The sequence below is a fragment of the Paroedura picta genome, chromosome 15, assembly GCF_049243985.1.
Source record: "Paroedura picta isolate Pp20150507F chromosome 15, Ppicta_v3.0, whole genome shotgun sequence".
NCBI classification, from domain to species: domain Eukaryota; kingdom Metazoa; phylum Chordata; class Lepidosauria; order Squamata; family Gekkonidae; genus Paroedura; species Paroedura picta.
Genome location: NC_135383.1, coordinates 14,479,576 through 14,506,990, shown reverse-complemented (window position 1 = coordinate 14,506,990; position 27,415 = coordinate 14,479,576). Strand labels below are relative to the sequence as shown.

Sequence of the window (27,415 nt, the reverse complement as noted above, 5' to 3'; positions counted from 1 at the left end):
GTTCCTTGTTTGGATTTTGGAATTTCCCACGGCATTCCTACAGCTTGTTAACAACTTTATATTATTTTTTATGTATTGTTTGTGTTTCTAAAGTGTTAGATAAAAGCTTCACACTGTACCAATTCTTTTTGTGTTGTCTTTACACAGTGGAATTTGTTCTTTGGTATAACTGTACCATACTGTATACCCCGATCTGTATTTTTTTGAACCTATGGTCTGGCCAGTGCCTGTCTGGCAGGCCTCAAAGGAAAACTTACAGTCGCCTTCCCTTCCTATCCCCACAACAGTCACCCTGTCAGGTAGATGAGGCTGAGAGAGTCCCGGCAGGACTGCTCTGTGAGAACAGCTTCAACAGGACCCGAAGAGCCCAAGGTCACCTAGCTGGCTGCATGTGGAGGAGTAGGGAATCAAACCCAGCAGGGCCAACCCTGGTCACTACGTAGATGGGAAACCATCAAGAAAGCCCCAATGCTATGCAGAAGCAGCCAATAGGAAGTCACCACTGAATGTCTTTTGCCCTGTGGGCTTGCCATGAGTGAGCTGCGAGTAAACTAAACTAAACTAAGCAGTTCCAAGGTGGAGGTGTTGAAGGCTGCGTAATAAACAATGCCTTAGTGCTCACGTGCACACTTATCTGCCAGGCACAAGATGTATCTATCACCTCTCTCCAAGATCCAGCTTCTAATCTAAGAACACTGGAGAGGGAGCTGAACTCTCAAAGACGTAACCTTTAGAACTCACCCAAGCAAAGATTTTAACAAGGGGCGCACACACCAACACCGAGGACAGGAAATAAGGCTCGGCCTTGGAAATAGAGCCAGGAGGAGTACATGCTCCTTTTGAGTTTTAAAAAAATGCACATAGAGGTTGGGTGCAGTATCTGTTGGCGCACATAGATTTGTGGCTTCAGACAAGACCTAAGAAGCCTGTGCCATACACAAGTTTCTCACAAGTCATAATAAAGGTGAGCTCCCAAAAGTATTTGGGGAAATACCTGACTGCAAACAAGAGAGGAGATTTTTTTTTTAAAGAGAGGATGGATGGATGGATGGATGGATGGATGGATGGATGGATGGATGGATGGATGGATCAATTTTGGGAGTGGCGGTATAAAAATTGAAATAGATTTCAATTTTTATACCGCCACTCCCAAAATGGCTTCATCCATCCATATATAAATCTCCATATATAGATGGGTGGGTGAGTTGGTGGGTGGATGGACGGACAGATGGATGGACAGATGGACGGACAGATGGACAGAATTGGCCAAGGGGCTACACAATGGGATAATACAAATATAAATTCTATTTTTATTTTTTATTATATTTATAACATCTAAATGTACAAGATATAAAATTACATTTTTAAAAATCAGATAAAACAGATCACAACGTATAGAATCCCATAATAAAGAATATAAAATACAATAGCCAGAATTCAAACGTCTCAGGTTAGCATTTTTAACGTAAGCGTTGCTTTTAAAGGAGAACACTGGCCGGGGGACAAAAAATCCACTCCGTCGTCACCAATGGACTCCATCTCCCAGCATCCTTGGCTCCGGCGCGCATGTCCAGTGCGGCTCCGCGTTTGAGTGGCAAGTTGTTTGTTCCACTGAAACACCAGCAGCTCTTTCCTGCACTCTGGAGCTCTCAACTCTCCTCCTGGCTTCTGCTCTCTTTCTCTCCCCTTCTCTTTATCTCGCCTTTTATTTTACCTTCCTAATTGCTTGGCGCCTTCCTTTCCTCTCCCTTCTCCCCTCTCCACTTCTCCTTTAGTTTTGCAAGCGTCTCCCTTCCTCTCGCCCCTCCTACCGCCGCTTTCCCCTTTATATAATTTATATACATATCTATAAGACCATAATAATTCTATTTAAAAAAAAAAAACACCCCTCTTTCCACCCCGTTGCCAAGCCGTCTTTCCTCCCCGCTCTGCCTGCTCTGCGAAAGGAAACGGAGAGTGGAAAAATACCCCGTTGACAAAAGGAGAAGAAGGGGAGGGGGGGGGCGAGAGAAGAGAAGAGAACAAACAAAACACTCGCAACAGATCAAAGAATCCGCCAAGCCCCCCAACCCCCCCCCCCTTAGATGAACCACAAATGACCAAAAGGAAAAAATGGAACTGCACATCTTAGAGCACCGGCTACAAGTCGCCAGTGTGGCCAAGGAGAGGATCCAGCTGTTTACCTACGGCTTGATCAAACTGGCCTTTCTCTCCTCCAAGACAAGGTAAGCGCAACCTTTCTGGGGGGGCGGGGGGGGGGGAGGAAGAGGACGCGCGGATGATGAACAGCGATGCCCGCGATGCGATCCGATTTGCGGCGGAGGGAAGCGAAGTCCTTCGCCCGTTCGGATGCCGGGATTTGGGGGGGTTGGGTCGAGCAGCTCGGAAAAAGCCCGCACGAATTGTGTGTGTGTATGTGTGTGTGTGTGTGTGTGTGTCCCCTTTCCAATGCCCATCCTCCGCAGCGATCGGAGCTGTCTTGGCTTTTTTTCTTTTTTGCTTGTCTTTCAGCAAGAATCTTGGAAAGGGTTTGTGTGTGTGTGTGTGTTTTTTTCTCTTCTTCCTCTTCTGCTCCTCGCACTAACACGCCCCCCTCCTTCCCCTCCCCCCCAGTTTTTTTTTTAATTTATTATTTATTTAATTCTTTTTAAAAGATCGGCTTTGGAAAGGTGTTTAATGAAAACAGGTGTTGGCAATGGTTAGGGGGTGGGGTGGGGGGAAATCTCCCCCCCCCCCCGAAATAAAGAATCGAAAGTTTCGCGGGAGGGAGAAACTGATTTTTTGCAAAGAGGCTGAAATGGGAAACTCGAAAGGAGAGACGGGCAAGATAACAAAGAACGGCGGTCGGGAGGGGGGCGGAGAGGAGGGATATTTGTGCGTGTAACATCCCTATTTTTTTCTCTCTCTCTCTCTCTTTTTGACTTGCAGCAGTTTCTTTTATTTTAAAAAAAAACCCTACATGTCAAGTCTGCGTTAAAAAAAAACAAGTGTTTTTTTGGGGGGAGGGGCGATAAGAGGTTCTCCTGGCTTTCTTGCAAGGTCCTGTCCTGTGGTTATTTCTCTCCCCCCCTCCTTCTCTGTGTTTTGGAATAATGCCTCTGAGCCAAGCAAAACCAAGTGGAGGGGGTAAAGTTAGACCAGTGGCATCCAAATACATCTCTATCCCAGAGAGGCATCCCATGGGTAAGGTCTAGGTGAAGTCCACCCCCCAGTATGCAGGAAAACAATTTGAATTGCAGGTTTAGTAAACAGGAGAGGAGTCATTTTTCTTTCCTCCCCCCCCAAAAAAAACAAAACAAAAACAAACAGACTCCTTTCAGTTATTCTAGATAGGCTTGGCAGCTGTGGGTCAGGGCGCAGAAAAATTACTACACAGCCTGGTCAATTAAATCTTACCCTTTTCTACTTTGGATCTGGCTTCTGAACCCTCTCGATCAAAACCTTGGGGGGGGGACATTCAAAGAGGGTGCCTGCTCCAGCTGGAAAGGCCCCGGGAAGGCCTCCTCCTCATGCGCCAGAACGAAGGGGGTGTGTTTTAATTGGATCACTGTCCCTTAAGCTCAAGCGAAACTTGACTGCGTTGAAATCTCACTCCGGTCTGTGGCGTTTCGGGATTCGCTCTCTCCTCGCCGCCCCCTTTTGTTTACTGCGCCTCTCCGACAACTCGACAGGGTATTAAAATTGAAAATCCAACACAATTTATTTTTAAACATGCACTTCCCCCTTTGCCGAGGGACCGTGACAGCTTTCTCTCCCTCCCCTCGGTCGCCCGGTTGCCTCGGCGGCCGGGGGGAGAAACCCCGAAATGCTTTTATTGGGAGGCCGCGGATAACCTTTCCGATTTTACTGGTCCGAAAGATTGCGCGTTGGAGCGGAACGCGAGTGACGTCTCCTGACAATGAAAAAAACACTGCTCCCCGAAGTCAGTTGCTTGGGCCAAAGGACCAGAAGGCTGCCCTCTCTCTTTGTCTGCTCCTATATTTCTCATTATAATTCCAAACGGTGTGGCTCAGCTGACCATCCGTAAAATGGGAGCAAGGGAGGTCTGTGAGCCGTTGTTATCTTCTGCGGTGCCAAATGGGCTGTATCAACCCTGTTTCGAAAGGCGTGCGACCGCCGTTTCTGGGCCGAATACGAAGTGCTGGTGTTGATTTGTAGGGCCCGAAATCGCTCGGGCTGGGGATGGCGTCCATCTTGTCTGCGCTGCCTATTGAGAAGTGCCTCATAAGCTCTTCTCTCCGTAACCCCATCTGTAGAGGGGCGACAATGGACAAATGAAGACAGGGCCTTTCCGGTGATGGCCCTCTCCTTTGGAAAGTCCTGCCTCCTTGAGATTGGCCTGGCACCTATTGTATTCTCTTTAAGGCAGTGTAGTCAACCTGTGGTCCTCCAGATGTCCATGGACTACCATTCCCATGAGCCCCTGCCAGCAAATGCTGGCAGGGGCTCATGGGAATGGTAGTCCATGGACATCTGGAGGACCACAGGTTGACTACCCCTGCTTTAAGGCACCAGGCCAAATCGTTTATTTTTAGCCAGGTGTTTACCTCAGGGTTCTGATCTTTTTCAAGTCTTATTCTAGCCTAGGGGTTCCCAGAGTGGGTGGTACACTCCCCCCATGTGGCGAGGGAAGGATCCAGGGGGGCAGTGAGGAATTCTGGGGCAGTAGGGGGGCAGCAGTCTGGCTCTTCCTCCTGCAGCTGCATTTTCCTAGTGAGAGACGTTCCAAGGTGGCTTGCCATTGCCTGCCTCTGGGCAGTAGCGTCCCTGGACTTCCTTGGTGGCCTCCTATCCCAGTGCTGACCAGGGCCAACCCTGCTTAGCTTCCTGAAGGAAACAACAGCTTCAGAAGGTGGACCGGGTGGGGTCATATTCCTTCTGAGCTCCTTCCCCACCTCTGTTCTCTTCAGGCTCCACCCCAGATCTCCTGGAATTTCTTAACCCAGGGTTGGCAACCTTTCCCTAAAAGTCTCCATCTTCGGGAGGCTGGAAAAGTCTTCTCCTGTCTGCTCCTGGCCATGGGATTTTTCCGTTCCTTACTTCTTTCTCTTGTCTTTCCCGTCTTCCTCCCCAGTGAGGTCCCCAAGTGTCTGTGACAAGTGACTTTCACAAAGAACATATATTTTTTCCAAACAAAAATATGGCCATTGCACAACAACCCAAAAAAGAAGTGTAGGCAACATAGTCTGTTTTGAATTTGCAGTAGACCTAACACCAGGAAAGAGGTGTGTGTTCACATGTGTGTGTGTGAGCTGTGTGTGTGTGAGAGAGCTATGTCACGCAAGGCACTTTGGCCAGTGGAACAGAATATTCCTTATTCCTCTCCTCCTCCTGCAGGCCAGTGATGTCCTCGAAATGGTGCTTCGGGGGGGGGGGGGGGGGGAGGAACAGAGGCCCCTTGGGAACAAAATAAGAAGCAACTTCCAGGGAACTGGAGACTCGCCCGACCCCTGTCGTGAAAAAGTTAGCCAGGATCTAACTCTTTGTGTTGTTTTTAATGCTCTGGCTGGTTGGGTTTTTTAATGCAGCCTTTTGTGATTGCCTAGCTTTAATGGTTTTTATGTTGCTTTTAATGATGTTGTCACCTTGTACTTTGGGTACTTTCTCCTCAGGCTGTTATCTAGGTAGACAGAATAATAACCTTGTAAATAAAATAAAATAAATAAAAAGGACAGATTCAGGGTTGCATCTCTGTTACACCCTTTGTGTCTGGCCCTGCACTGCTCCCAATGCAGTGAGACCCCGTCTAAAAGGGCTGATTTTATTTGTTCAACAAATGCAGGTAGCTACTGGATTATAGTACTTCAGCTGGCTGCATGTGGAGGAGCGGAGAGTCAAGCCCGGCTCACCAGATTCGAAGCTGCCACTCTTAACCACTGCATCAAGCTGATCTTGGTCCAATCCCTCTCTGCCTGACCTACCTCGCCAGTTGGTTGTTGCATGGCTCAAATGGAGGGGAGGAGACCCGTTGTAAATGGCTTTAGGCCCCCATGGGGGAGAAAAGCAGAGTATAAGTGCCTAAGTGAATTGCACTGCTTTTCTTCTTGCCCACCCAGGGTCAGGGCGAGAAACATGCCTTTACATACACAATGGCTGCTTGTATGTTTGGCCTCTCCAGCGTGGGGGGAGGGAGTGAACTTGGACTGAAAAGATATGGAGGGGGATGTTAACCACCTTACTTCCATGCTATGGCCCCAATCTGGATTTCTTCTCCTTCCTGCCTGCAGGAAATCCAGCCACAGAGTTACCATCTTCCAGGTGGGGGCTAAAGATGGCTGGCTGATTTCACAAAGCAAAAGACACAGGAAAAGATGGATACATGGGCTTTTCAATAAAATGCCATGCAATTCCCAGCTAACGTAAACCAAACCCTTTTCTTGTTCATTGTTCGGTTTACAGTGGTTGTGGATTGCATGTACATGTTTGGATTTATTGGCTATTATTTTTTTACTACAGGGCATAGCCACTGAGGAAAGGTGCCATTTTTGAAAACGGGCTTGTGAAATATCTGGAACCCATTTTGGCTACATTCTCTTTAGTATATAAATATATGGAGAAGACTTCCAACGAATAGATGAAACATGCCTTTATTGAAAAGCCAACAACGTCAATCTTTATTTTTTTTCTTTGACTTCCAGGTGAGACCTGGAGATCTTCCAGTATTACAGCTGTTCCCTGACAAAAAGTCTCAGCTCCCCTGGAAAAATAGCTGCTTTGGAGGGTGGACTTCAGGTGGGGCATGGTGCACAGCTGAAGTCCCTCCCTTCCCAAATTCTGCCCTTCCTGAATCATCCAATCTTTCCCAAACCAGAGCTGCCAGTCCTTAATTCTCCTGGAATTAACTAATCTCCGGATTCCAGTGTTCAGGTCCCCTGGAGAAAATGGCAGCTTTGAGGGTAGGAGCTATGACATCACATCTTTGCGGTGCTCCCTCGGCTCCCAGACTCTGCCCTTTGCAGGCTCCTTCCCTAAAGATGGGCCTGGAGTATAGAAATGCCAATCTCCAGTTGGTGGCTAGAGATCTCCTGCTATTACAACCGATCCCCAGGCAACACAGACCAGTTCTCCTGGGAAAAGGGGCTGCTTTGGAAGGTACGCTCTATGGCAGGGGTAGCCAAACTGCGGCCCTCCAGACGTCCATGGACTACAATTCCCAGGAGCCCCTGCCAGCGAATGCTGGCAGGGGCTCCTGGGAATTGTAGTCCATGGACATCTGGAGGGCCGCAGCTTGACTACCCCTGCTCTATGGCATTAGACCCCCACCAAAGACCCTCCCCACCCTCTTCAGGCTTCACCCCACAAATCTCCAGGTATTTCTCAGCCAGGAGCCAGCAACCCCAACTGGGTGGCCAATCTTGGCATGGGGGACAGGATGCTTAATCTTTTGTTTTGTCGTTTGTAAAACATAGAAATTGACCCACAGGTTCAGAACAGAGAATCTCGCTTTCGGAGATGCCAGAGCAGGCTTTGCAGGATGCTGCTGCAGAAAGTTCTGTCTCAGTGGTTCTCAAGCTGGGAGTCGAACGACCCTTTCACAGGAGTCGCGGCAGGGCAAGCAGCTTGGCCAGGGGGGCGCCATCCACACAACAGCCTTGTGGGGTAGATCGAGATAGAGCGTTTGTCTGTCTGGAGCAGCGGAAAAGAGCAAGATCAGCATGGTGGGACAAGAGGCAGAACTGAACTGAGAAACCCTGGAAGAAAATCAATTTATATACAATGCTGAACAATGGATCTTCACGCCATTGGTCAGTTTCGGTTTAATTTCTGTGAAGGAACCCTTGCATAATTTTCTGGTTGGGGGTCACCACCACATGAGGAACTCTATTAAAGGGTCGCGGCATCAGGAAGGTTGAGATCCGCTGCGTCTATCTTGTCCTGCCAGCCGCTGAAGCTCCGTTCAGCTCAGTTGTGTATAGCTAATGAGGGGGATTTAGTGACGAAGAGAGAAGTCAATTAGCCAGCAAACAAACAAAATTGTTCTGGCTTTGTGAAGGGCCGGCTCGGGGGTTGGCACCAGCGCCTGGCTTCCCTTTCGGGTTTTTTCTGCTTGCTCCACAAAGCCCACCTCTGCTGCCCTTGCAAACTGGGGCTTTGAGGGCTCCTTTCAGAGAGTCGTTTCTGCACTGTCACGAACTTTTTGTGCCACGAGCGGAACTTCTGCTCCGCTGGGCCAGCACAGTCAGCTGGCATCTTGACCCGTAAACACATGGACCTGCCTGTCGCTCCATTGGGCTCTTGGTCTCCTAAGGCCTGCTCTGACCAGCACACCTCCGGTAGAGCCCTTTCCCATCACCCACTGACGGTATTCCAGGCAAAGAAACACAGGCGGTTTGCTGTAGATCTGCCTCTGCAGAGACCGCCTGATCTTCTAATCTGGAGAGCTGGGTTTGATTCCCCACTCAGCCACATGCAGGCAACTTGGGTGACCTTGGGCTCGTCACAGTCCTGTCAGAGCTGTTCTCGCAGAGCAGTTCTGTCAGAGCTCTCTCTGCCCCACCTACCTCCCAGGGTGTCCATTGTGGGGAGAGAAAGGGAAGGCAATTATAATCCACTCTGAGACTCCTCCAGGTAGTGAAAAATGGTGTATAAAAAGGCAGCTGTTCTTATTCAATTGCGCCAGGGAGCTCTCTGCTGCAAAACAGAGGTCTCTAGCCGAGTTTGTTTAATTTGCAACCCTGCCATTCTCTCCAATGGGGGATCAAAGCATCTTACGTCAGTTACTCCATCGTAGTCTCACAACAACCCTGTGGGGTAGGTTAAACCGATAGAGTATGACTGGCCCAAGGTCACTCAACCAGCTTCCATGGCACGTGTGGGGATTCGAATCTCTTCATACACTGGTGCAACACTCTTACATTGCTACACCATGCTAGTCCAGTGTCCCCTCTTAAGTTGTGTGCATTAGAGGTTGCTCATTAACCCAGGAAGCCCTGCTCAGCAGCACTCTGGGGCCACACAAGATCTTGCACTGCCCATTGCCCATTTGAAAAAGACAGCAATTCTGTTCTGCTCGGGAGGTGAACTTAGTAGGGAAACAGAATTAGAGGGGAAATCACTCTGATCTTCAGCTATAGGCCAAGAAAGGGATCGGACACATTCTTGGAACAACAGTCCAAGGCTGAGTGGAGCCTCCATATTCAGAAGAAGTATACCTTTCAGTACCACTTGCTGAGGCAGTTATTAAGTGAACCTTGGTGTGTTTGTCAGCTTCCCAGAGTCACCAAGCTGACCCGTGGTCTGATCTGGTAGGGATATGATGATGGATTCCAGTTTCATTGTTACACAATTCACTCAGCAATAAAAGAAATCCCCAGTCAAATCCATTCTTAAAGACAACGGTAGTCGATTAGGTGTGAGTTATAAGATAAAACAGAGCCTCTTGTGGCGCAGAGTGGTAAGGCAGCCGTCTGAAAGCTCTGCCCATGAGGCTGGGAGTTCAATCCCAGCAGCCGGCTCAAGGTTGACTCAGCCTTCCATCCTTCCGAGGTCGGTAAAATGAGTACCCAGCTTGCTGGGGAGTAAACGGTAATGACTGGGGAAGGCACTGGCAAACCACCCCGTATTGAGTCTGCCATGAAAACGCTGGAGGGCGTCACCCCAAGGGTCAGACATGACTCGGTGCTTGCACAGGGGATACCTTTACCTTTATAAGATAAAACAGTTGAAATGCCAGTATAAAGAAGCAGCAGCTCTTAATATGGTTTTGGGTAAAAAAATGTAGATCATATAAACCTAAGTTTAAATCCTCAACCTGATTTCTTACTCAAGGACTTCCTTAGCAGCTTTATGGTCAGTCATACAGCATCTTCTGCAAATTGAGGGTTATTTTTTTCATCATCTGACCAATTCACATTTCAATCAAGGCTAAGAAAGTTCATAGTAGCTGTATGGGAGAGTGGAATAAAAATCAAATAAATAAATAAATAAAGGTACTCCATTTCCTATAGTCTCCGGGGAGGGCGGTATATAAATACAATAAATAAATAAATAAATATAAGCAAGAGATCAAGATTTTGCCACAGCATATGACATAGTGGAGCCTCTTGTGGCGCAGAGTGGTAAGGCAGCTGTCTGAAAACTTTGCCCATGAGGTTGGGAGTTCGATCCCAGCAGCTGGCTCAAGGTCGACTCAGCCTTCCATCCTTCCGAGGTCGGTAAAATGAGGACCCAGCTTGCTGGGGGGTAAACAGTAATGACTGGGGAAGGCACTGGCAAACCACCCCGTATTGAGTCTGCCATGAAAACGCTAGAGAGCATCACCCCAAGGGTCAGACATGACTCGGTGCTTGCACAGGGGATACCTTTACCTTTATGACATAGTGGCCTCCTTGCCTTCTAATAAGAAGTAGGTCAAGAACAACTCTGTACATTCCGAGTTGTTCAGGTGCTTAAATCGTGCTGGCAGGGGAGTAATGATGCCTTTTCTGTCATCAGAATAAAATTCGCAGCGGAGTAATAGGTAGGCAGTTGCCTCAATAATGCTAGCGCTACATGGGCAGCACCGTCACTCCGTAGGCCAGCTTATAAATCTTCCACCAAGGATATGATTCTGAAAACTTGCCTTCCCCCTAGACCAGTTTGATCCCGTGATATTGACCGGCGCCAATGTAATTCTCCCGCTTGACTGCTACTCCGCGTGGTGCTGCCCTTGATGAAAAGAAACAGCCGCGCCAAGGCAACACGGAGCGAAAGACTGAAGTGGTGCAAAAGGGAAAGAATCTTCAATGGCTGAATAACTCACGCACATGTTTCATGTTCCACTTTGTCAGGGAGAATTTACTTTTAGATACTTTTTTTCGATTCCTTCCCGTACAACGCTTGAAACAGAGGGACTGTTTGTTTGTTTCTTTCTCGTTGCGTTGCCTTCGATGGCTTCAGGGTTCTCCTTCTTTGGAAGTTTGTAAGCAGAGCCTAGAGAGCCAGCAGACTGAAATGCTGATTATGGGAACTTGGGCAGATTGTGAGTGGGTGGGCAGAAGGGGTTGTGTCCATGCTTGGCTCTTGTGGCCCCTTCTTGCATGCTGATTGCCACTTTGGGATCAGGAGGCGAATTTCTTCCAGGCCAAACTGGCCACGGATTCTGGGGGTTTTTTAGTAAAGGGGAAACCATCTGGGTGTAGAATTGAGGTCACTGTGGGGAGCTGGTAGATGTGAATCTCCAGCCAATCTTCTATCACCAGCGTGGTGTCGTGGTTAAGAGCAGCAGCTTCTAATCTGGCGTGCCAGGTTTGCTTCCCCATTCTTCCTCCATATGCAGCTCCCTGGGTGGCCTTACAGTCCTGTTAGAGCTGTTCTCACAGAGCAGTCCTGTCAGAGCTCTCTCCGCCCCACCTTCCTCACAGGGTGTCTGTTGTGGAAGGCAATTGTAAAGCGACTTTGAGACTCTTCCAGGTAGTGAAAAGCAGGTATAAAAACCAACTCTTCTTCTTCCCTGTTTAGCTGCTGGTGTATTTATCTAATTTTGTGTCCTCCAATATTCCCAAAGCAGCTAACAATAACAAGTAAATACTTTTTTTGGGGGGGGGGAATCCCTAACATTACAAGCAGCATCAACAGCAGCCACTGTCTTCTTAAAGACAGTGAGAACATGAAAACTATCAAAGCCACCGAAGGAAACTGCTCCAGGGCAGGAGAAGCAATTCGCCAAATGGCCGGGAACTGAAAAATAGTCCGACTGACAACCAGGCAAGTCTCCATGCCAAGAGACCAAAGAGGACTTGGTGTTCTTTAACTTCTGCCTGTGGGGAGATGCACTGGACCATTTCACTCATCGAGAGACAAAAACAACTACTTGGGGTCCGGGTTGTCCAGCAGGGGGCACCTTGGCCAGCTCCAAACCCTTTTGGATTTATGAAGCAAGAACTCTGTGCCGTTTTCATCCCAATTTGCCAAAAAAAAAAACCCAGCTGATTAATCTCATTACCATCCCATGGCCCAGTTACTAACAGATACGTGAAGGGGCCCTCGCACGAATGTGGCTTGTGGACCGTACACACGCTCAATGAGCACACGCTCTGTTACTAACGGAGCGTGCATATTGCTCTTTTTTCAGTCTTGCGATCCGCAAGCCACATGAGTCCGAAGACCCTGTCTCGATCGCCTTGTGAACTCCCCCTAACCGCACAGCACCGAGGGAGGGAGTAGCACGGGTTGCCCCCGCAACACGGATCAAGCGCTCCTGCAGCCTCAGCCTCTTGAGATCTTTTCTCTGGCGAGGAACCCCCTGCAAAGGCAAGACTCTTCCCTTTCCCCAAAACCACCGGCCATGGATTTGGAGTAGGGCCGGAAGACTTTGAATTCGCCAGGCTTTTGGCGGGCAAGCTGGGCCAAGAGAAACAAGGGTTTTGTAACTGTGTAACACCCGGTGAATCCGTAGCAGCGGCGACACCAGCTTGATGGGGATTGCTTCTTCTCAGCGGTAGCCCCCGCTCCTGGCAAAACGCCCGAAGGGTTCGATCCTGGCTGGGTGCCATCCGTACCTGCTCGCGATGGAGCCTCTTTCTAATGTAGGAAGCTGAGTCCTCATGCTTCATGCCTTTCACATTGCACGCTCTCTGGCTGGCTTACCGATGCCATCATACCCCGATGGCTCCAGAGAGTCTGCCCCACGTGCATCTTTAAGTAACATTAGCTATTCAGGGCTATAGGGCAGATGAATATTAAAGTATGGCTCTTTAAAGAAAAGGTCTCCTGTTATTCCCCCCACCTCAAATAAACAGCGTGCTCACGATGATTGAAGACGACAGGGCGGTACAGGGTAGCCAACCTCCAGGTGGTGGCTGGAGCTCTCCCACTGTCACAACTCCCCAGAGGACAGGAATCAATTTATCTGCAGCAAATGGCAATTTTGGAAGGTGGACTGTATGGCAGAGGTGACTGAACTCTGGCTCTCCAGATGTTTGTGGACTACAATTCCCATGAGCCCCTGCCAATTGGCCATGCTGACAGGGGCTCACCGATCTAGAAAGGGCTGCTCTGATTGGCTCTCACCCCATGGAACGTCAGTTCCTGGGACTGGAAAGGTGCTGAGACCTCTCTTCCTGCTATTTTTGGGACCCCTTGTTCTTCCCCCTCCCTGACCTTCCCTTGATGCCGTTAGATGCTTGCGTGGGGATTTTGTGGGCACAGTTGCCATGGCAACTACCTGTGTCCCCAGCTCAGCTGTTGTGATGTCCCCGTAGAGCAAAGATTGGGTTGGCCAACTGTTGGGTTGGCCAACTATTTGCGAAGAGGGACACTTGGGCTGTCTTAGATCTAGATTCCAAGTGGAATAAACGTTCCTAAACAAATCCATGTTGGTTTTGGTGTGCCGTGGGCTATTTATTAATCAATGCCAACCAGCAAGTTTCTGGACCTTTTGATGAAACCAGATCTATCCGTTCTTTTCCTCTCCAGCATTTTACTCTTATGACAGCCCTATGAGATAGGTTGCATGAAGAGGATATGACAGCCTTAAGGGCACCCGATCAGCTTTCTAGCCATGTGAGATGAACTTTGGTCTTGCCAATCGTAGTCCAGTACTTTAGCCGCTATGGTGGTAGAATATGCCATCACAGCTGACATAGAGCTTTTTCAACCTTTCGAGGAACCCCAGAAGTGGTGATACGCCTCTTCAGAGAAAGTAAGATGTGGGAGCCAGCCGATCATTTACTGTTTCCATTGTTCAGAAAGAGACTAGACCTGCAGAGCACCAAGGGAAGGGGGCTCCAGTAATGTCAGAGGCTGAGCTTCTGGGAAAGGTTGTGTCACCCCCAGGGACATCTCAGGTAACCCCAGGGTTCTCCAGAACCCTGGCTGAGAATCCCTGCCCTAGAGTTTTCAAGTAAGAGGCATTCAGAGGTAGTCTGCCACTTCCCGCCTCCAGGGCACAACCTTGGTATTCCTTAGTGGTCTCCCGTCCAAATATTATCTTGGGCAGATGCTGCTTAGCTTCCAAGATCTGTTGAAATCGGACTTACCTGGCCTATCCAGGTCAGGGCCCTTTAGCTACTACGTCATGCTTCTTCAAAAGGTTAGGTGACACCAGATGTGTATGAATGTGACAATTCTTGCTTTGATGGAAACGTGTATAGCAGGGTGTTTTTTCCCAAATCAAACTCCCTTTTCCCCAGAATTCTATTAAGTTAGCTCATGGGAAGCACTAAGCAACCAGACTCTTGACCTGGCAACGGTTTGATCTTAGAGTAGGCCATTTGGATGCGCACCCCTTGACGTCTCCCAGGAATTCACAACAAAAAGGAGAAAATATCTGAGCTCAGCAATCTTTGGAGAAAGGCTGGCTCCTCTAGGAGACTCAGTGGACACTGGAAGTGCTCTTCTGGACCAGGGCCTGCGTTAGAAACATAAGAGGCCGCAAATAATTTTATCTGGTCTTCTGGTCCATAGAATCGATGAAGGTCCTTAGTGTTCTACATAGTCAACATATTATATCACTGTATGTAAAGGAGCCAACTTTATATTTAACATATCTGTTCCTCTATTTTATGTATGCTGCTTTATTTATTTACTAGTGACAAAGGCTGTTGCATTCAGGAATACAACGGGTGCTAGATTGGGGGTGGGGTGGGGGTGGAAGAACTCTGAGGATGGCCTCTCCCTCTCCCCAGGACCTGGAAAGGCTGCAGAGTGGAGGATCCCGGGAAGGGAACTCACCTGCAGGGGCAGCTCTCCCGCAGCAGGGATCCGCAGCCTCTGAACTTCAAAGGGAAGTAGAAGGAGGAGGGAGTGGTCAGGGGTGGGGGACTGAAGGCGATTGGCTGGCCACTGGTCAGACAGACAAGCCGGTTGGAGGAGGAGGCGCTCAGAGGCGGGACAGCCACCCTGAGTGGGTGTTAAGCACTGAGTGGCACTTAAGCCATGAGACACGCTCCTCCTCCAAGCCCTTACCAGAAATATTAAGTGGAACAGATGTCTGGCCATTGATAAAGACAGCGATGCCGAAACGTGTCCAGTCAGTGGTGACATTAGTCTGAATGCACACTTGGATTTGAATGAGGCTATATTTTAAGACTTGGATTTTTAATTTTAATAAATATTGAATTTTACAACACGTTTCTCCCTACAGAGGCTTGAGCACATTTTCCTTAGTTTGACCCTTTTCTGGCGTGGCCTCCCAGGAATTGTCAGGCAGCGCTTTGACACCCTCGTGCTTGGAATGCACTCTTTAACCCGATAACTTGGGTTGCTCTCCAGGAACTGGTTGGCTAAAGGCTGCCACTAGACAGTTAATTATTTTGTTCTCTGGCGCTCACAAAGTTAGACTCGGCTGCCAAAAAAACTCCTGGGATGGCCACATCCTGCTGATCGCTGCATTCCTCAAACTAGTTGGCATTCTGTGGGGGACAGAGGGGCTTCTGATATTCTCGGTATTTCTCCCGCAACCTTGGAGTTCTGAATCAGGTGGCCTTGTTTACAGTGTAGAATTGATGCATTAGGGATTCTTCGTGGTTCCTTTTTTAGAAAAAAAATAACACAAATATTATAAATGTTTAGTTTGCAACATCAGCTTCCTTCTATTGTTTGCCCTTATGAGTGTAAGCAAGGCCATGTTTGGATCAGGCCCATGGCCCATCCAATTAAGAACTCTGCGTCATGCAGTGGCCAAAAACCAGGTGCCATCGGAAGGTCCACCAGGACTCAAGAAGCCCTCCTACTTTCCCCCCCAAGCACCAAGAATATAGAGCAACATGGCCCCATACATAAGACCACAAGAGCAGCCATGTTCGATCAGACCAATGGCCCATCCGGCCCAACACTCTGGTCATTCAGTGGCCAAAACCCAGGTGCCACCAAGAGGCCAGAACCAATGCACCCGGATAAAACACTGCAAAAAAGCATTCTAGACAGGGTGTTTCTGCTAAGCTAGAAAGGCACAAAGCAGAAGTACGTGTTTAACTAGCTTTGTGATAACCCTTGCCTGCACCCCCACTCCCACGAGCCCTCAGTTCAATCCATGATGAGCATTTAACCTCTTCTGAGGATTTCTTTGCCTAAAGCTCTGTACATATTGACCTGAGAACCAGTGCCATAAATAAGTTTATTCTGGACTCCGGGGTGAAAAGGAAAGAGAGAGAGAGACAAATACAACATTGCACAGTCTGTTCTTTGCTTTCTGTAGAAAAACAAGGCCATTAAGGAAAAGGTGAAGGGTCAACTCTTAAAGGAGAAGAGAGCTTAGGGGGAACTGTTTCCAAAGTCCAGTACCCTACCAAGGAGAATGTCCCAAGGATGGGACTTCTCCGTGGTACAATTTTCCCTTTAAAAAACATTAAATACCTCCTTCTGCTGTCTCCCGAGGAGGTTTGAATGGCAGTGACTGGGTGGCAGTTGCTTAGCAACAGCAACTCTCTTCTCTTTTACCACGTTTAATAAAACAGCCCACTCGTTCAGAGGCCGGCTGAACTGGACCAAAGTTCCCGCATTTTGTTTTGCACAAAGGCCTGCAGGAATCACCACCTCCCAAGCAGGGAATCCAAGAGACTCTGATTCTCTTGCTGCTTGTGCCTGCAGCTGGTTACTCAGAGGTATACTGCCTCTGCACATGAAGGCTCTGATCTCCCCACCAAGGCCAATAAAACCAGAAACCAGAGCTGATCAAAGGTCAGCCGCCATTTTCTCCAGGTGAACTCATCCCTGGCTTTTTCCAGGCTGCAGCCACCCTTTGTGTCTTTGCACGTGTCATGCCATTTATGTTGATCATGCTGTCTGCAGGATTTGTTCAGACTTCCGCTAAGGAATTCCACCTATTCTAAGTGGGGGGTTGTGGGGGGGGGGGGTTGCACATGCATTGAAGTGTTTGAGCATCTCAGCATTCTCACTCGCTCATCTTCGGTACGCCTTTGTTTACTCTTATGTAAAGCTCAGTAGTTGCAGCACCAAAGATAATTTACTAACTGATAGTCTTTAGCACCAAAAGAAGTGTGACTTGGCCCCGACCATGATCACGGCCTTTTTGGCCCTGGCCCCTGCCTGGTGGTACAAGCTGCCGAAGAACATCAGGGCCTTGACGGAACTGACACAGTTCCGCAGGGCCTGTAAGACGGAGCTCGTCCGCCAGGCATATGGTTGAGGCCAGTACACACGAAAGAATTAGAACATCTTATGGGTCTCTCCTGCCGGCTCTGAGTTCTTCTCTTCTTCTCCTCGCTCAAGGAGATTATCTGATGGCGACTCGGTTTAAACTAATGTGGGCAACTCAGTTTAAACCAGTGGAATGATTGTGCTGATAGTATTTTACATATTGTATGGTTTTATTGTACACATTGTTGCAAGCCACCCCGAGATGATTGGTTCAGTAGGGACAACCTATGAATGAATGAATGAATGAATGAATGAATGAATGAATGAATGAATGAATGAATGAATGAATGAATGAATGAATGAATGAATGAATGAATTGCACCATTGGTTTTGGTACTGAGGAGGGAGACATGATCATGGCCTTCTCAGGCGAGAGAGAGAGAGAGAGAGAGAGAGAGAGAGAGAGAGAGAGAGAGAGAGAGAGAGATTTCATTTTGAAGAGGGCAAGTGCAGGAGATGACAGTTTTATTAGGAATAGGGGGAAACTAAGGAAGCTATGAGAGGGCAAGTGGATTTTTAAGGCAATATGAAAGACACCTCTTGTCTTTCTGTCATCTGGTTTGAGAACAGGAGGCTACCATAGAGTTTTGCCCAACAGCCAGAGCATCACCTCTGACACGCCGACGTCATCTCTGCGTGGATGTCAGCACCTTGGGGAGCTCCAGACCCTGCCCCCAAATCGCTTCCCCCTGGCAGCCCTAAGCTGGATGCTGAAGAATAACACCTGGACTGAAATTTTAAGGAAGCATCTCCAAAGGCCAAAGGTCAGGGCAGTGATTTGCCACAAAGGAAACCCAAACAGAGGGACTGTCTCTGATAAATAAGGAGAGGCCTGTTTTTCTACACATTTTATTATTAATCAGCCTCCCCCCACTCCCGGCTGTCTCCACTTGACTTAGAGCTGCCATCTCTGTCTGGATCAATCTTGAAGTTCTTGACCTCCATGTGAAAGCTGAGCTTGTGTGCGTTAGCCATGTATGAACTCCAAAACATCCCGTCCTCCGTTTCTGCTCTTCTCAGTTGTTCCATAGCTGAGGTGAGCCTCCAGAGTTCACGTATGATTCACTTCTCCCTGTTTGTTTGTGAGCTTTATCCAAGCTCCCATTGGTCTTTTCCCCTCCACATCTTGGGTTGGAAAGAACACAGAAGTCTTTACTCACGGCAACAAATTGAAAACAGCAGTTTGCCATCTTTGGAAATGTTTAAGCAGAGGCTGGAGAGCCATCAGATGAAGAGGCTGATTCTGTGAAGGTTCAAGGGGGTGGCAGGTTGCAGGGGATGAGCGATTGGGATGTGAGTGTCCTGCACAGTGCAGGGGGTTGGACTAGATGACCCATGAGGTCCCTTCCAACTCTATGATTCTATGAGAGTACAAGTGTCAGAACCAGCCATGCCACAAACAAATGTGAATGTTGCCAGTCAGGACTACAAGCTAAATAACCCAAGTCTGGGGGACGCGTTCAGGCCTGGCCACCCGTTCTGCTACTACGGCCCCCTTTTGTCTGAAACATTTTGTGGACACAGGGTTTGCTCCGTCGGCTGCTCCGGTTGGTGGGGAATGCATTTTGCTTCACAATGGGCAGGGTTTTGAAAGCGGATTTGGGGGGTCTGGCGTTATTTTTTTGTCTGAGCGAGACTCAAATATAAACATTGCCCAGTCATCTCTCTGCGGAGCTGGAGGCAAAGGCTGTACAGAGCCAGCTCTCTTTTGTTCCCAGCCCTTTATGGAGATCAACAATCACTTCTAAAGGAAAGAAGAGAAACCCAGTTGAGAGGGTGGCAGGCTTCTGTCCTTTGGCTGGAGGGAGGGGGGACGACGACATGAATGCGGAGCAGAGATTTCTTTGGTTTTTAAAAAAGGGGGGCTTTGTCCAACAAATCCACACAAACACTTTTTAGTGGTTCAGTCACTAGCCTGGCCACAACGCTGACTCAGCTCATGCCCCTTGATGGTTCAGGAAGCTTAACTGGGGTTTACATGACATCCAGAATCACACGCTTTTGCTGACTCAGCCTGATAGTGGTGGCACCGTAGTATGCTGAATGAGAGCCAGCGTGCTGTTGGCGGTTAAAGGGCAGGAGAAGGGCTTTGATACCCTGCTTTTCACTACCCAAAAGAGTCCCAATGGGGTTTACAATCGCCTTCCCTCCCTCTCCCCACAAAAGATGTCTCGTGAGGTAGGTGGAGTTGAGCGAGCTCTGAGAGAACTGCATCTGGCCCAAGGTCACCCAGTTGGCTGCATAAGGAGGAAGAGGGGGGGGAGAATCAAACCCGGTTCTTCCGATTAGAGGCAGCTGCTCTTTAACCATAGAAGAAAACCCAAAAAACAACTCCCACTGCTCAGTTGTTTTTGCAAGTTGTTGCCACTGTGGTTGGTGGGGGGGTAGTTGTTGTTCTCTTCGCAATATTGGGCATGGAAAAATCCAGGATTCCCACAAAATCTTGGATCCGAATACTTTACTGGTATTGGGATTTTTCGAGAATCTCGAATTTTGGAGGGTCCAATAAACCCAAACTGCAAAATACCAGGGGGAAGAATCACAGACCCCTAGTGTGGATTTGAACCTGGCTCTTCCAGATCCTAGTCTGCCACTGACTTGAACACTTGCTCTGCTCTCCAGGCATCACTCCCCAAATCTCCAGGAATTTCCCAGTCTGACGTTGGCAACCTTTAAAAAATGGCAGCTTTTGGAGGGTACACACAGTGGTCTCACCATAGAATCATAGAGTTGGAAGGAGCCACACAGGCCATCTAGTCCAACCCCCTGCTCAACGCAGGATCAGCCCAGAGCATCCTAAAGCATGCAAGAAAAGTGTGTATCCAACCTTTGCTTGAAGACTGCCAGTGAGGGGGAGCTCACCACCTCCTTAGGCAGCCTATTCTGCAGAACTTCCTGCAGAACTTCCCCCCCCCCAAACACCATCCTTCCCAAAGCCCGTTTGCAAATCTCCAGCTAATCTCCCCACCCAGCATTGGCACCACTAGATCTTCATGCGTTTGTGGATGCACAAACATATTTATATGTCTCTATGGCAGCTTTTTGATACTCAGGCCAAACTGGTTGCTTTGCGCTTCATCTGGTTTGTTCAGAAAATGCACAGCAGGTCAAACATGCCCCATTGGTCTTCGATTGAGTGCAAAAGAGTTTGTTTTTTCGCACTGTTACTAGAATACGAATATGCCACTTCTTTGATGAGGTGGGTTGATTTTATTTATTTATTTATTCGTGTTATACTTGTATACCGCCCTCCCCTGAGGCTCAGGGCAGTTCACATGGAACATAAACAATACACATAAATAATTTGTTTCTTTGTAACATAACATAACATGTAAGTATACTATAACAGTAATAACAATAACAACTATAACTAAAAAGTTACAGTCTGATTCAGCATGCCCATGTTTCAGGTGTATGAGTTCTTGGGAGGAAGGTTTAGGGGCTCTGCAGATGTTACTGATTCCGGTCGGCCTCAACCAAATGCCTGGTTTCCCAGTTCACCAGCCTGCCTTTACGTTGGTATTTAAAACGGTTCTTTCTCTTCACCTTTCCTCTATAGGTGCAAGTTTTTCAGCCTGACGGAGACACCTGAAGACTACACAATCATCGTGGATGAAGAAGGCTTCCTGGGTAAGTTTCACCAACAGTTCCTCAGAAATTGACTTTAATTGAAATTTTCACAATTCGCTTGACCGTAGTTCACCGTTCACACGCTTTCCCTTGTAGAAACCGCAAAACACACAGTTTACACCCACAAAGTGTGTTCACACCTGTGTTAAAAAGCTCTTATTTTACCACTTTTTCTAAAAGCCAGGAAGTAGGCCCAATCTTCACGGGGTCACCAAGAGCGCCAAATTTTGCAGGGGTGCCGAAAAAGGAAGAAGTGCCTTCTCAATTGACACGAAGGGAAACTTGGAGTCAGCCAGCTTCTAAAATCTGTTCATGATAGAACATGAAGGGCTTCTGAAGAGCTTCTCTATATTTATTTTTCCAGTCTTCAATTTGAATAGCCCGTGAGGAGAAGGTTCATTCTAGACTTCACCCTTTGCTCTCTACCAAAGTCCTCGTTAGCCCATTGGCTGGCCCTGAGAATAATACACAACGATTCTCGTGGTATTTTATTGTGGGGAAACTTTCTTGTAAAACATCACGAGCCATTTCGGGAGTGGCGATATAATAATTAAAATATGGATGGATGGATGGATGGATGGATGGATGGATGGATGGATGGATGGATGGATGGATGGATGGAGATAGATGATGGATGGATGGATGGGTGGATGGGTGGGTGGATGGATGGATGGATGGATGGAGATAGATGATGGATGGATGGATGGGTGGATGGGTGGGTGGATGGGTGGATGGATGGATGGATGAATGAATGAATGAATGAATGAATGAATAGATGAATAGATGAATGAATGAATGAATGAATGAATGAATGCGTACGTACGTATGTACGTACGTACATACGTACGTACGTACATACATACATGCATACATACATACATACACAGGTGATTTTGCTGTTCTTGGGCCTGGTTTGAAAACAAGGAATGTATTAAGTGATTCCCTCCCCCTCCGGGTTCTGATCTTCACATGAGCTGCTTTTAGCCGAGCAAAGATGGTGTGTTTTGACTTTCATTCCCACCCCCCACCCCTATTTATCGAAAGCCTTTGCACTTTAAAATGTCAGGGATAAATTGTGTGGAAAATTCTTTAAACTAATGGCCTGCGAAATATTCGACAAAAAGCTATTTTCTGCCCTCCCTTCTAATTGCGTCTTAAACTTTAATAGCCTTGGCGATCGGAGAATCGCACGGCACGCTCATGTCACAGTTCGCTCGGCGCAATTTGTTTTATAAGATAATGAACTGTATCAGCAGAAGTTTGAGGAGGAGGCGATGGCAAATCGACCGGCTGTCTTGTTTGGGAGGGGCCGGCCGGGCGTTCGAGGAGACAAAGTGCATCCTGGGATTGAAGGATGCTAAAAGGACGGCCGGGCGGCTTCGGTTGTTGAGGGATCCTCCGTCACAGCCCTCCGACAGACCTGTCCGCTGTCTCCGACTCGTAATGTCATCTCCCCACAGTGGTTATGAAACACCAAAGGGCAGTTGTGTGGGCAGCAATGAATCACGCAGAGGGGACAGTTTGATTCGTATGATCTTGCCAACAAAAGGAGATGAGGGTCCACAGATCTCTGGTAGAGCACGGCAGAACCTGCCCAGGTTTGATTTCTGCCAGGAAACACACATCGGCTTTTATTGTATTGCTCAAGCCTATTCTCGGTTGTAAGGACTAGAACCTTGTGCCTTTTTAAAAACAATCAGAAGTGAAAATTCTCAACGGGCTGCATTCCATGACTTATTTTGCACACCGTGTTGAAGCAAACTCAGATTTGCCATCCAGCCTTTTGGCGTTTCCCCCACCCTGTTTCCTCTTCCCCCCTCCCTCCTGGTTTTGGGCCTCACTTGTGTGAATCATAATTCAGTGTGAGGTCCTGATCCATTGGCCTGCGATATAACTGATGCAAAAACAGAACAGAAAAGAAAGGGGGAAATCTCAGGTTAGGAACTCATAGTAAGCAATCTTAGACAGGTTGCGTATGTCCCAGCTTATTCAGTGGGACTTACTCTCGGGAAAGTGCCCTTTGGATCACAGCCACAGATAACTGAAGCTTGAAGCAGCTTTGTTATGATGATGATGATGATGATGATGATGATGATGATGATGATGATTATATTCAATAAGTCGTAGAAAGACCTTCTCTGCACACCCTCACCTGGAGGAAAGAAATTGCAAACAGAGGCCAAAAGGTCACCCATGTTCCAGCCCGTGACCTTTCTGAGCAAACCTCAAAGGTATACAAGATAAGCATAGGGACCAATTGGCTACAGACTTCCTTCCTAGCACTGCTCAGATAATTTAACACCTGTAATGGGAGGGGAGAAAACTGGTTTTACAGAAGACCTGAATGAATGCAATAAAATCTGCTGATGAGGTCTATTTCAGGCCGGGTGATCCTTGAACCTAGTCTGTCTCGGTGGTGGTTGTTATGACGATAACATCGAGAAAGGGAGAATGTTGTAAGCCACTTTGGATCTCCATTGTGGAGAAAAGTGGGATACAAATATCGGAATGATTTCAGACGGAAGCTTTGTTTGCTAATGGAAGGAGAGCAGTTTTTGTTAGGTCACCAGTAGAGTGCTGTAGACCCGCCAATCTGAACATTTGAAAGGAGCCACAGACGAAAAGATGTGAGAAGGGGAGCCCAAAGGGTTTATGGGGGGCCCTGGTAACTGAACCAATCAAATATCTTTTGTCGGTAATGGCTAGAAAGTTCCATCTTTGTCAAGTGAAAGAAAAAGAAATTGCATAATCCGTCCCTCTGTGTGTTTGAATTAATGCGTTCAAGAAAAAAAAATGAATGCACATGCTTCTCTTGGTGGAATATTCTAGAAATCTGTCTTGCTTATATATAAGACAAGGTACATCGAGTATAGTTAATTAGAGTATCACTGATTGCACAAGCAGCCAGCCTACTGCAGGGGCCCCCGGAACCTGAGAAGATCTCCTCAAAGGATTGTGGCCCCCAAAAAAGTTGAGAATGGCTGCTGTAGACAAGAAATGTGTGCTCCCTCCCTCCTCTCTCTTTAATTATGCCACTTTCCAAGTTGGATTCATGTCTGTTTATTGCCAACTACACATCTTTTCAATGGGAACAGATTCTTCCTGACAAAGAGCTCTGTGTAATTCAGAAGCTTACACATCTTTTCACGGGGAGAAGTTGGCCCTCTGGTCGTATTTCTCTGCACAAAGGCGAGACAAGGCATTCCACGGATGGTTCTGGGTGCGGAAGCAGCAGGGCCCAGTTTATCGCTAGCTCAAAAAAGAGAGAGGACAATCTGCTGGTCCTCATCGGACATCTTTTCTTTCTCCCTGCCTTTCCTGGTTTTTCTTGGAAGCAGCACCTTTGTCAGAAATAGAACTGACCCTCCAAAAATATATATGCATCAAACACATTGAGTCACGTTGCCGCCTTGACAGTGATGCGCTAGGCGCTTGGTGTGACGAAGCAGTAATTAGCAGCCGCTGTGGTGTGAAGTGGGCTGAATCCACATGGAAACTTGACAATTGGTTGAAGAAGAAGAAGAAATAATAATAATTATTATTAAAGGCCTCATCTCTGACCCCAGCTCCATTCTGACCATCTTCCTTGGATGAGGAACTGTAAACCGTCCTTTACTAGGCTGCTCTTTGCACATTTTCAGAGTTCTTAGAGGAGGAAGGAAAGAGGCTGTGGCTCAGTGGAAGAACCTCTGCTTTGCACGCAAAAGGTCCTGGGTTCAACCCCCCGGCATCTCAAGTTTTAAAGGATCAGGTTGTCAGTGACGCAAGAGACCTCTGCCTGAGCCCCTGGAGAGCAATTGCCAGTCTGTGTAGGTCAGTGGTGGCTCAACTGTGGCTCTCCAGATGTCCATGTACTACCATTACCATGATCCCCTGCCAGCGCAGTTTCCACAATTCTTAGAGCTACCTCAGCATTGACAATGGGTAGCTCTAGGAATTTGCTAGAAACTCTATGGAAAATCATTGTGTTTCCGGCAATTCCCAGAGCTACCCTTTGTGACTTCCTGTAAGAATTTCCAGTGCTGAGGTGTGTGTGTGTTTTGCGGAGCAGCAGCAGGCACTGAGACCTGGAGAGAGGGCATCTCCTGCCCCCACCGGGGAAGGAGCAACCATAAATTTTAGCCAGGGTCTCCCTAGTCCTTGCCTGATATTCTAATGGCTACCTGAACCCAGGTGCTCCAACCCGAGGCTGCACCTGCTGCACCCTCTTGTTCTGTTGCTTCCTTCTCTTAGGAGTTGGCACAAGTACCAGATGGCCGATCCCTTTGTCTCGCTGTGGTCAGAGACTCCCTTGCATGGGAGTCAGCAAATTCCTCATCCCTCTCGAGCACATATTTGAAGGACAGGACGCCAGCGACGTGTGAGGTCAAAGCAACCCCTGCATACAGCCTGACTTGTTTAGCAGGTCCCCCTGTTTCTATATTTAGGCCTGTGAGAGACAGCCCCATCAGTGGCCCACATGGTTTCCTCGCATCAAGAATGTTGTTGACATCCAAGCCAGGGTCTGGTTGCCGGTTGTGAGCCAAGCGCCAAATTCTTTTCGAGTCCAGATGCGCTTAACGCTTTGAAGTCCTGCTAATCTGATAAGGTGCCCAGGAAATTATCTGGGTAAACAATGCCCCAGTGGCGATAAAGCGTGGAGTAAGGCTGGCTGTTCTTCAAGGGAGGGGAGCCTTTTGCCTTCTTTCTAGTGCCACAGGCCCTTAATCTTGGTGTAGCGGTTAAGAGCAGCAGCTTCCAATCTGGAGAGACGGGTTCGATTCTCCGCTCCCGCACATGCAGCCAGCTGGGTGACTTTGGGCTCACCACAGCACTGAGAAAGCTGTTCCAACCGAGCAGTAATATCAAGGCTCTCTCAGCCTCACCCACCTCACAGGGTTTCTGTTGAGGGGAGAGGAAGGGAAGGGGATTGTAAGCCACTTTGAGACTCCTTTGAGTAGAGAAAAGTGACATGTAAAAACCAACTCTTCTTCTTCAGTAATATCAGGGCTTTCTCAGCCTCCCCCACTTCACAGGGTTTCTGTTGTGGGGAGAGGAAAGGGAAAGCGATTGTAAGAAGCTTGGAGACTCCTTCTGGTAGATAATAGCGGCATATAAGTACCAACTCTTCTCTTTATGTTCTAGGAATCCAATCTCTATGGTGCCAATCACAATGATTAGGAGAATTCCTAGAGCCTCTCACAACACTGTGATGTCGCTCACCTGGAAGTGACGTTGCACAAATAATGTGTGTTTGTGTGGGGTAGTTTCCCATCAAGGAAGGCTTCTTAAGTCTAGATCTTTGCTATATTCACTCGAGGGAGAGGGTGGCAGCAGCTGGGACAGGCAGGAAGAATTGGGCTATCCCTGCTTTTAAGTTCAAGTTCATTACCTTTGTTGGCATTCCATAACATTATGACATATCAGCAAGAAAAGTCACGTGACTGACGATATATTGTTGTCAGTTGTGAAGTCATGTCCGACCCATCGCGACCCCATGGACAATGATCCTCCAGGCCTTCCAGTCCTCTACCATTCCCCGGAGTCCATTTAAGTTCGCACCTACTGCTTCAGTGAATCCATCCAGCCACCTCATTCTCTGTCGTCCCCTTCTTCTTTTGCCCTCGATCGCTCCCAGCATTAGGCTCTTCTCCAGGGAGTCCTTCCTTCTCATGAGGTGGCCAAAGTATTTGAGTTTCATCTTCAGGATCTGGCCTTCTAAGGAGCAGTCCGGGCTGATCTCCTCTAGGACTGACCGGTTTGTTTGCCTTGCAGTCCAAGGGACTCGCAAGAGTCTTCTCCAGCACCAGAGTTCAAAAGCCTCAATTCTTTGACGCTCGGCCTTCCTTATGGTCCAACCTTCACAGCCATTCATTGCAACTGGGAATACCATCGCCTTGACTAGATGCCCTTTTGTTGGCAGGGTGATGTCTCTGCTTTTTAGGATGCTGTCTAGATTTGATGATATATATAAACCACAGCAAGGCAATAACAGCAAAATATGCTTTAAAAGTTTAGTTCTAACTTTTAGAACTTCCACCAAAGCTTTTGCCACTGCGGACGTTATTTCTGGCAAATAATCACTGACTAAATATCGAATGTAATAAAGGGAGAAGAAGTTCTTTAAGAGGAACTTCGCGAAGCTGCATACCCTGGTTTCTCTTCAAAGCGCATGAATTTTTTGCCTGCTTTTGTAAACGGATGGAGCTGACAGCAAAACCTCCTGATTCTTAGCAGGAAAGGACTCGCCTTGATTCACCCTGAGAGGTGTTCTCTAGGAGTCCTGGTGAAAGAAGCAAACCCCTGGAAATTTCAGGACTAACCCTGACACCCAGCAGTTTTGCCTGAGACTTGCACACTAGTTTGATTCACAATTCTGTGAGAGAAAGGTTTAGGGGGTGGGGAAGAGAGAGATGGCTATCTTTCTGGAAGGAGAAGGATTGTCAATTCATGCTTCGCTGCATTGGAAGTTATCCTGGAGTATATTTTTAGTTGCCTTTTTGAATTATGTAACCTCCATTATATAACGAGCCCTTCAGTTGAGGGGGCATTTTGTGTGGTTTGCTTCAAGCACAGCAGCCCGGTGTCCAAACAGAATAACTCTCAAAGGACAGGCGTGCGAGGGGGGGGAAGAGAAAGAGAGATCTAATTGTCTCCTTGCGGTACATTTGATCAAGATCCACCGTGGATCTGATGAAGCGGCCAAATCCTTAACTAAAGGTCAAAA

The 27,415-nt window shown here is 47.8% G+C and overlaps 1 protein-coding gene across 1 annotated transcript in view; it reads left to right on the top strand.

The window, feature by feature from the left end:
- The first annotated feature begins 1,597 nt into the window (after positions 1-1,597).
- Positions 1,598-27,415, top strand: part of CASTOR2 (cytosolic arginine sensor for mTORC1 subunit 2) — a 40,266-nt gene continuing 14,448 nt past the window's right edge. Inside the window, exons 1-2 of the mRNA XM_077311065.1 lie at positions 1,598-2,225; positions 20,639-20,709. Of these exons, the coding sequence (XP_077167180.1) occupies positions 2,113-2,225; positions 20,639-20,709 (184 nt within the window). The 5' untranslated portion in view covers positions 1,598-2,112. The remainder of the gene's footprint in view (positions 2,226-20,638; positions 20,710-27,415) is intronic.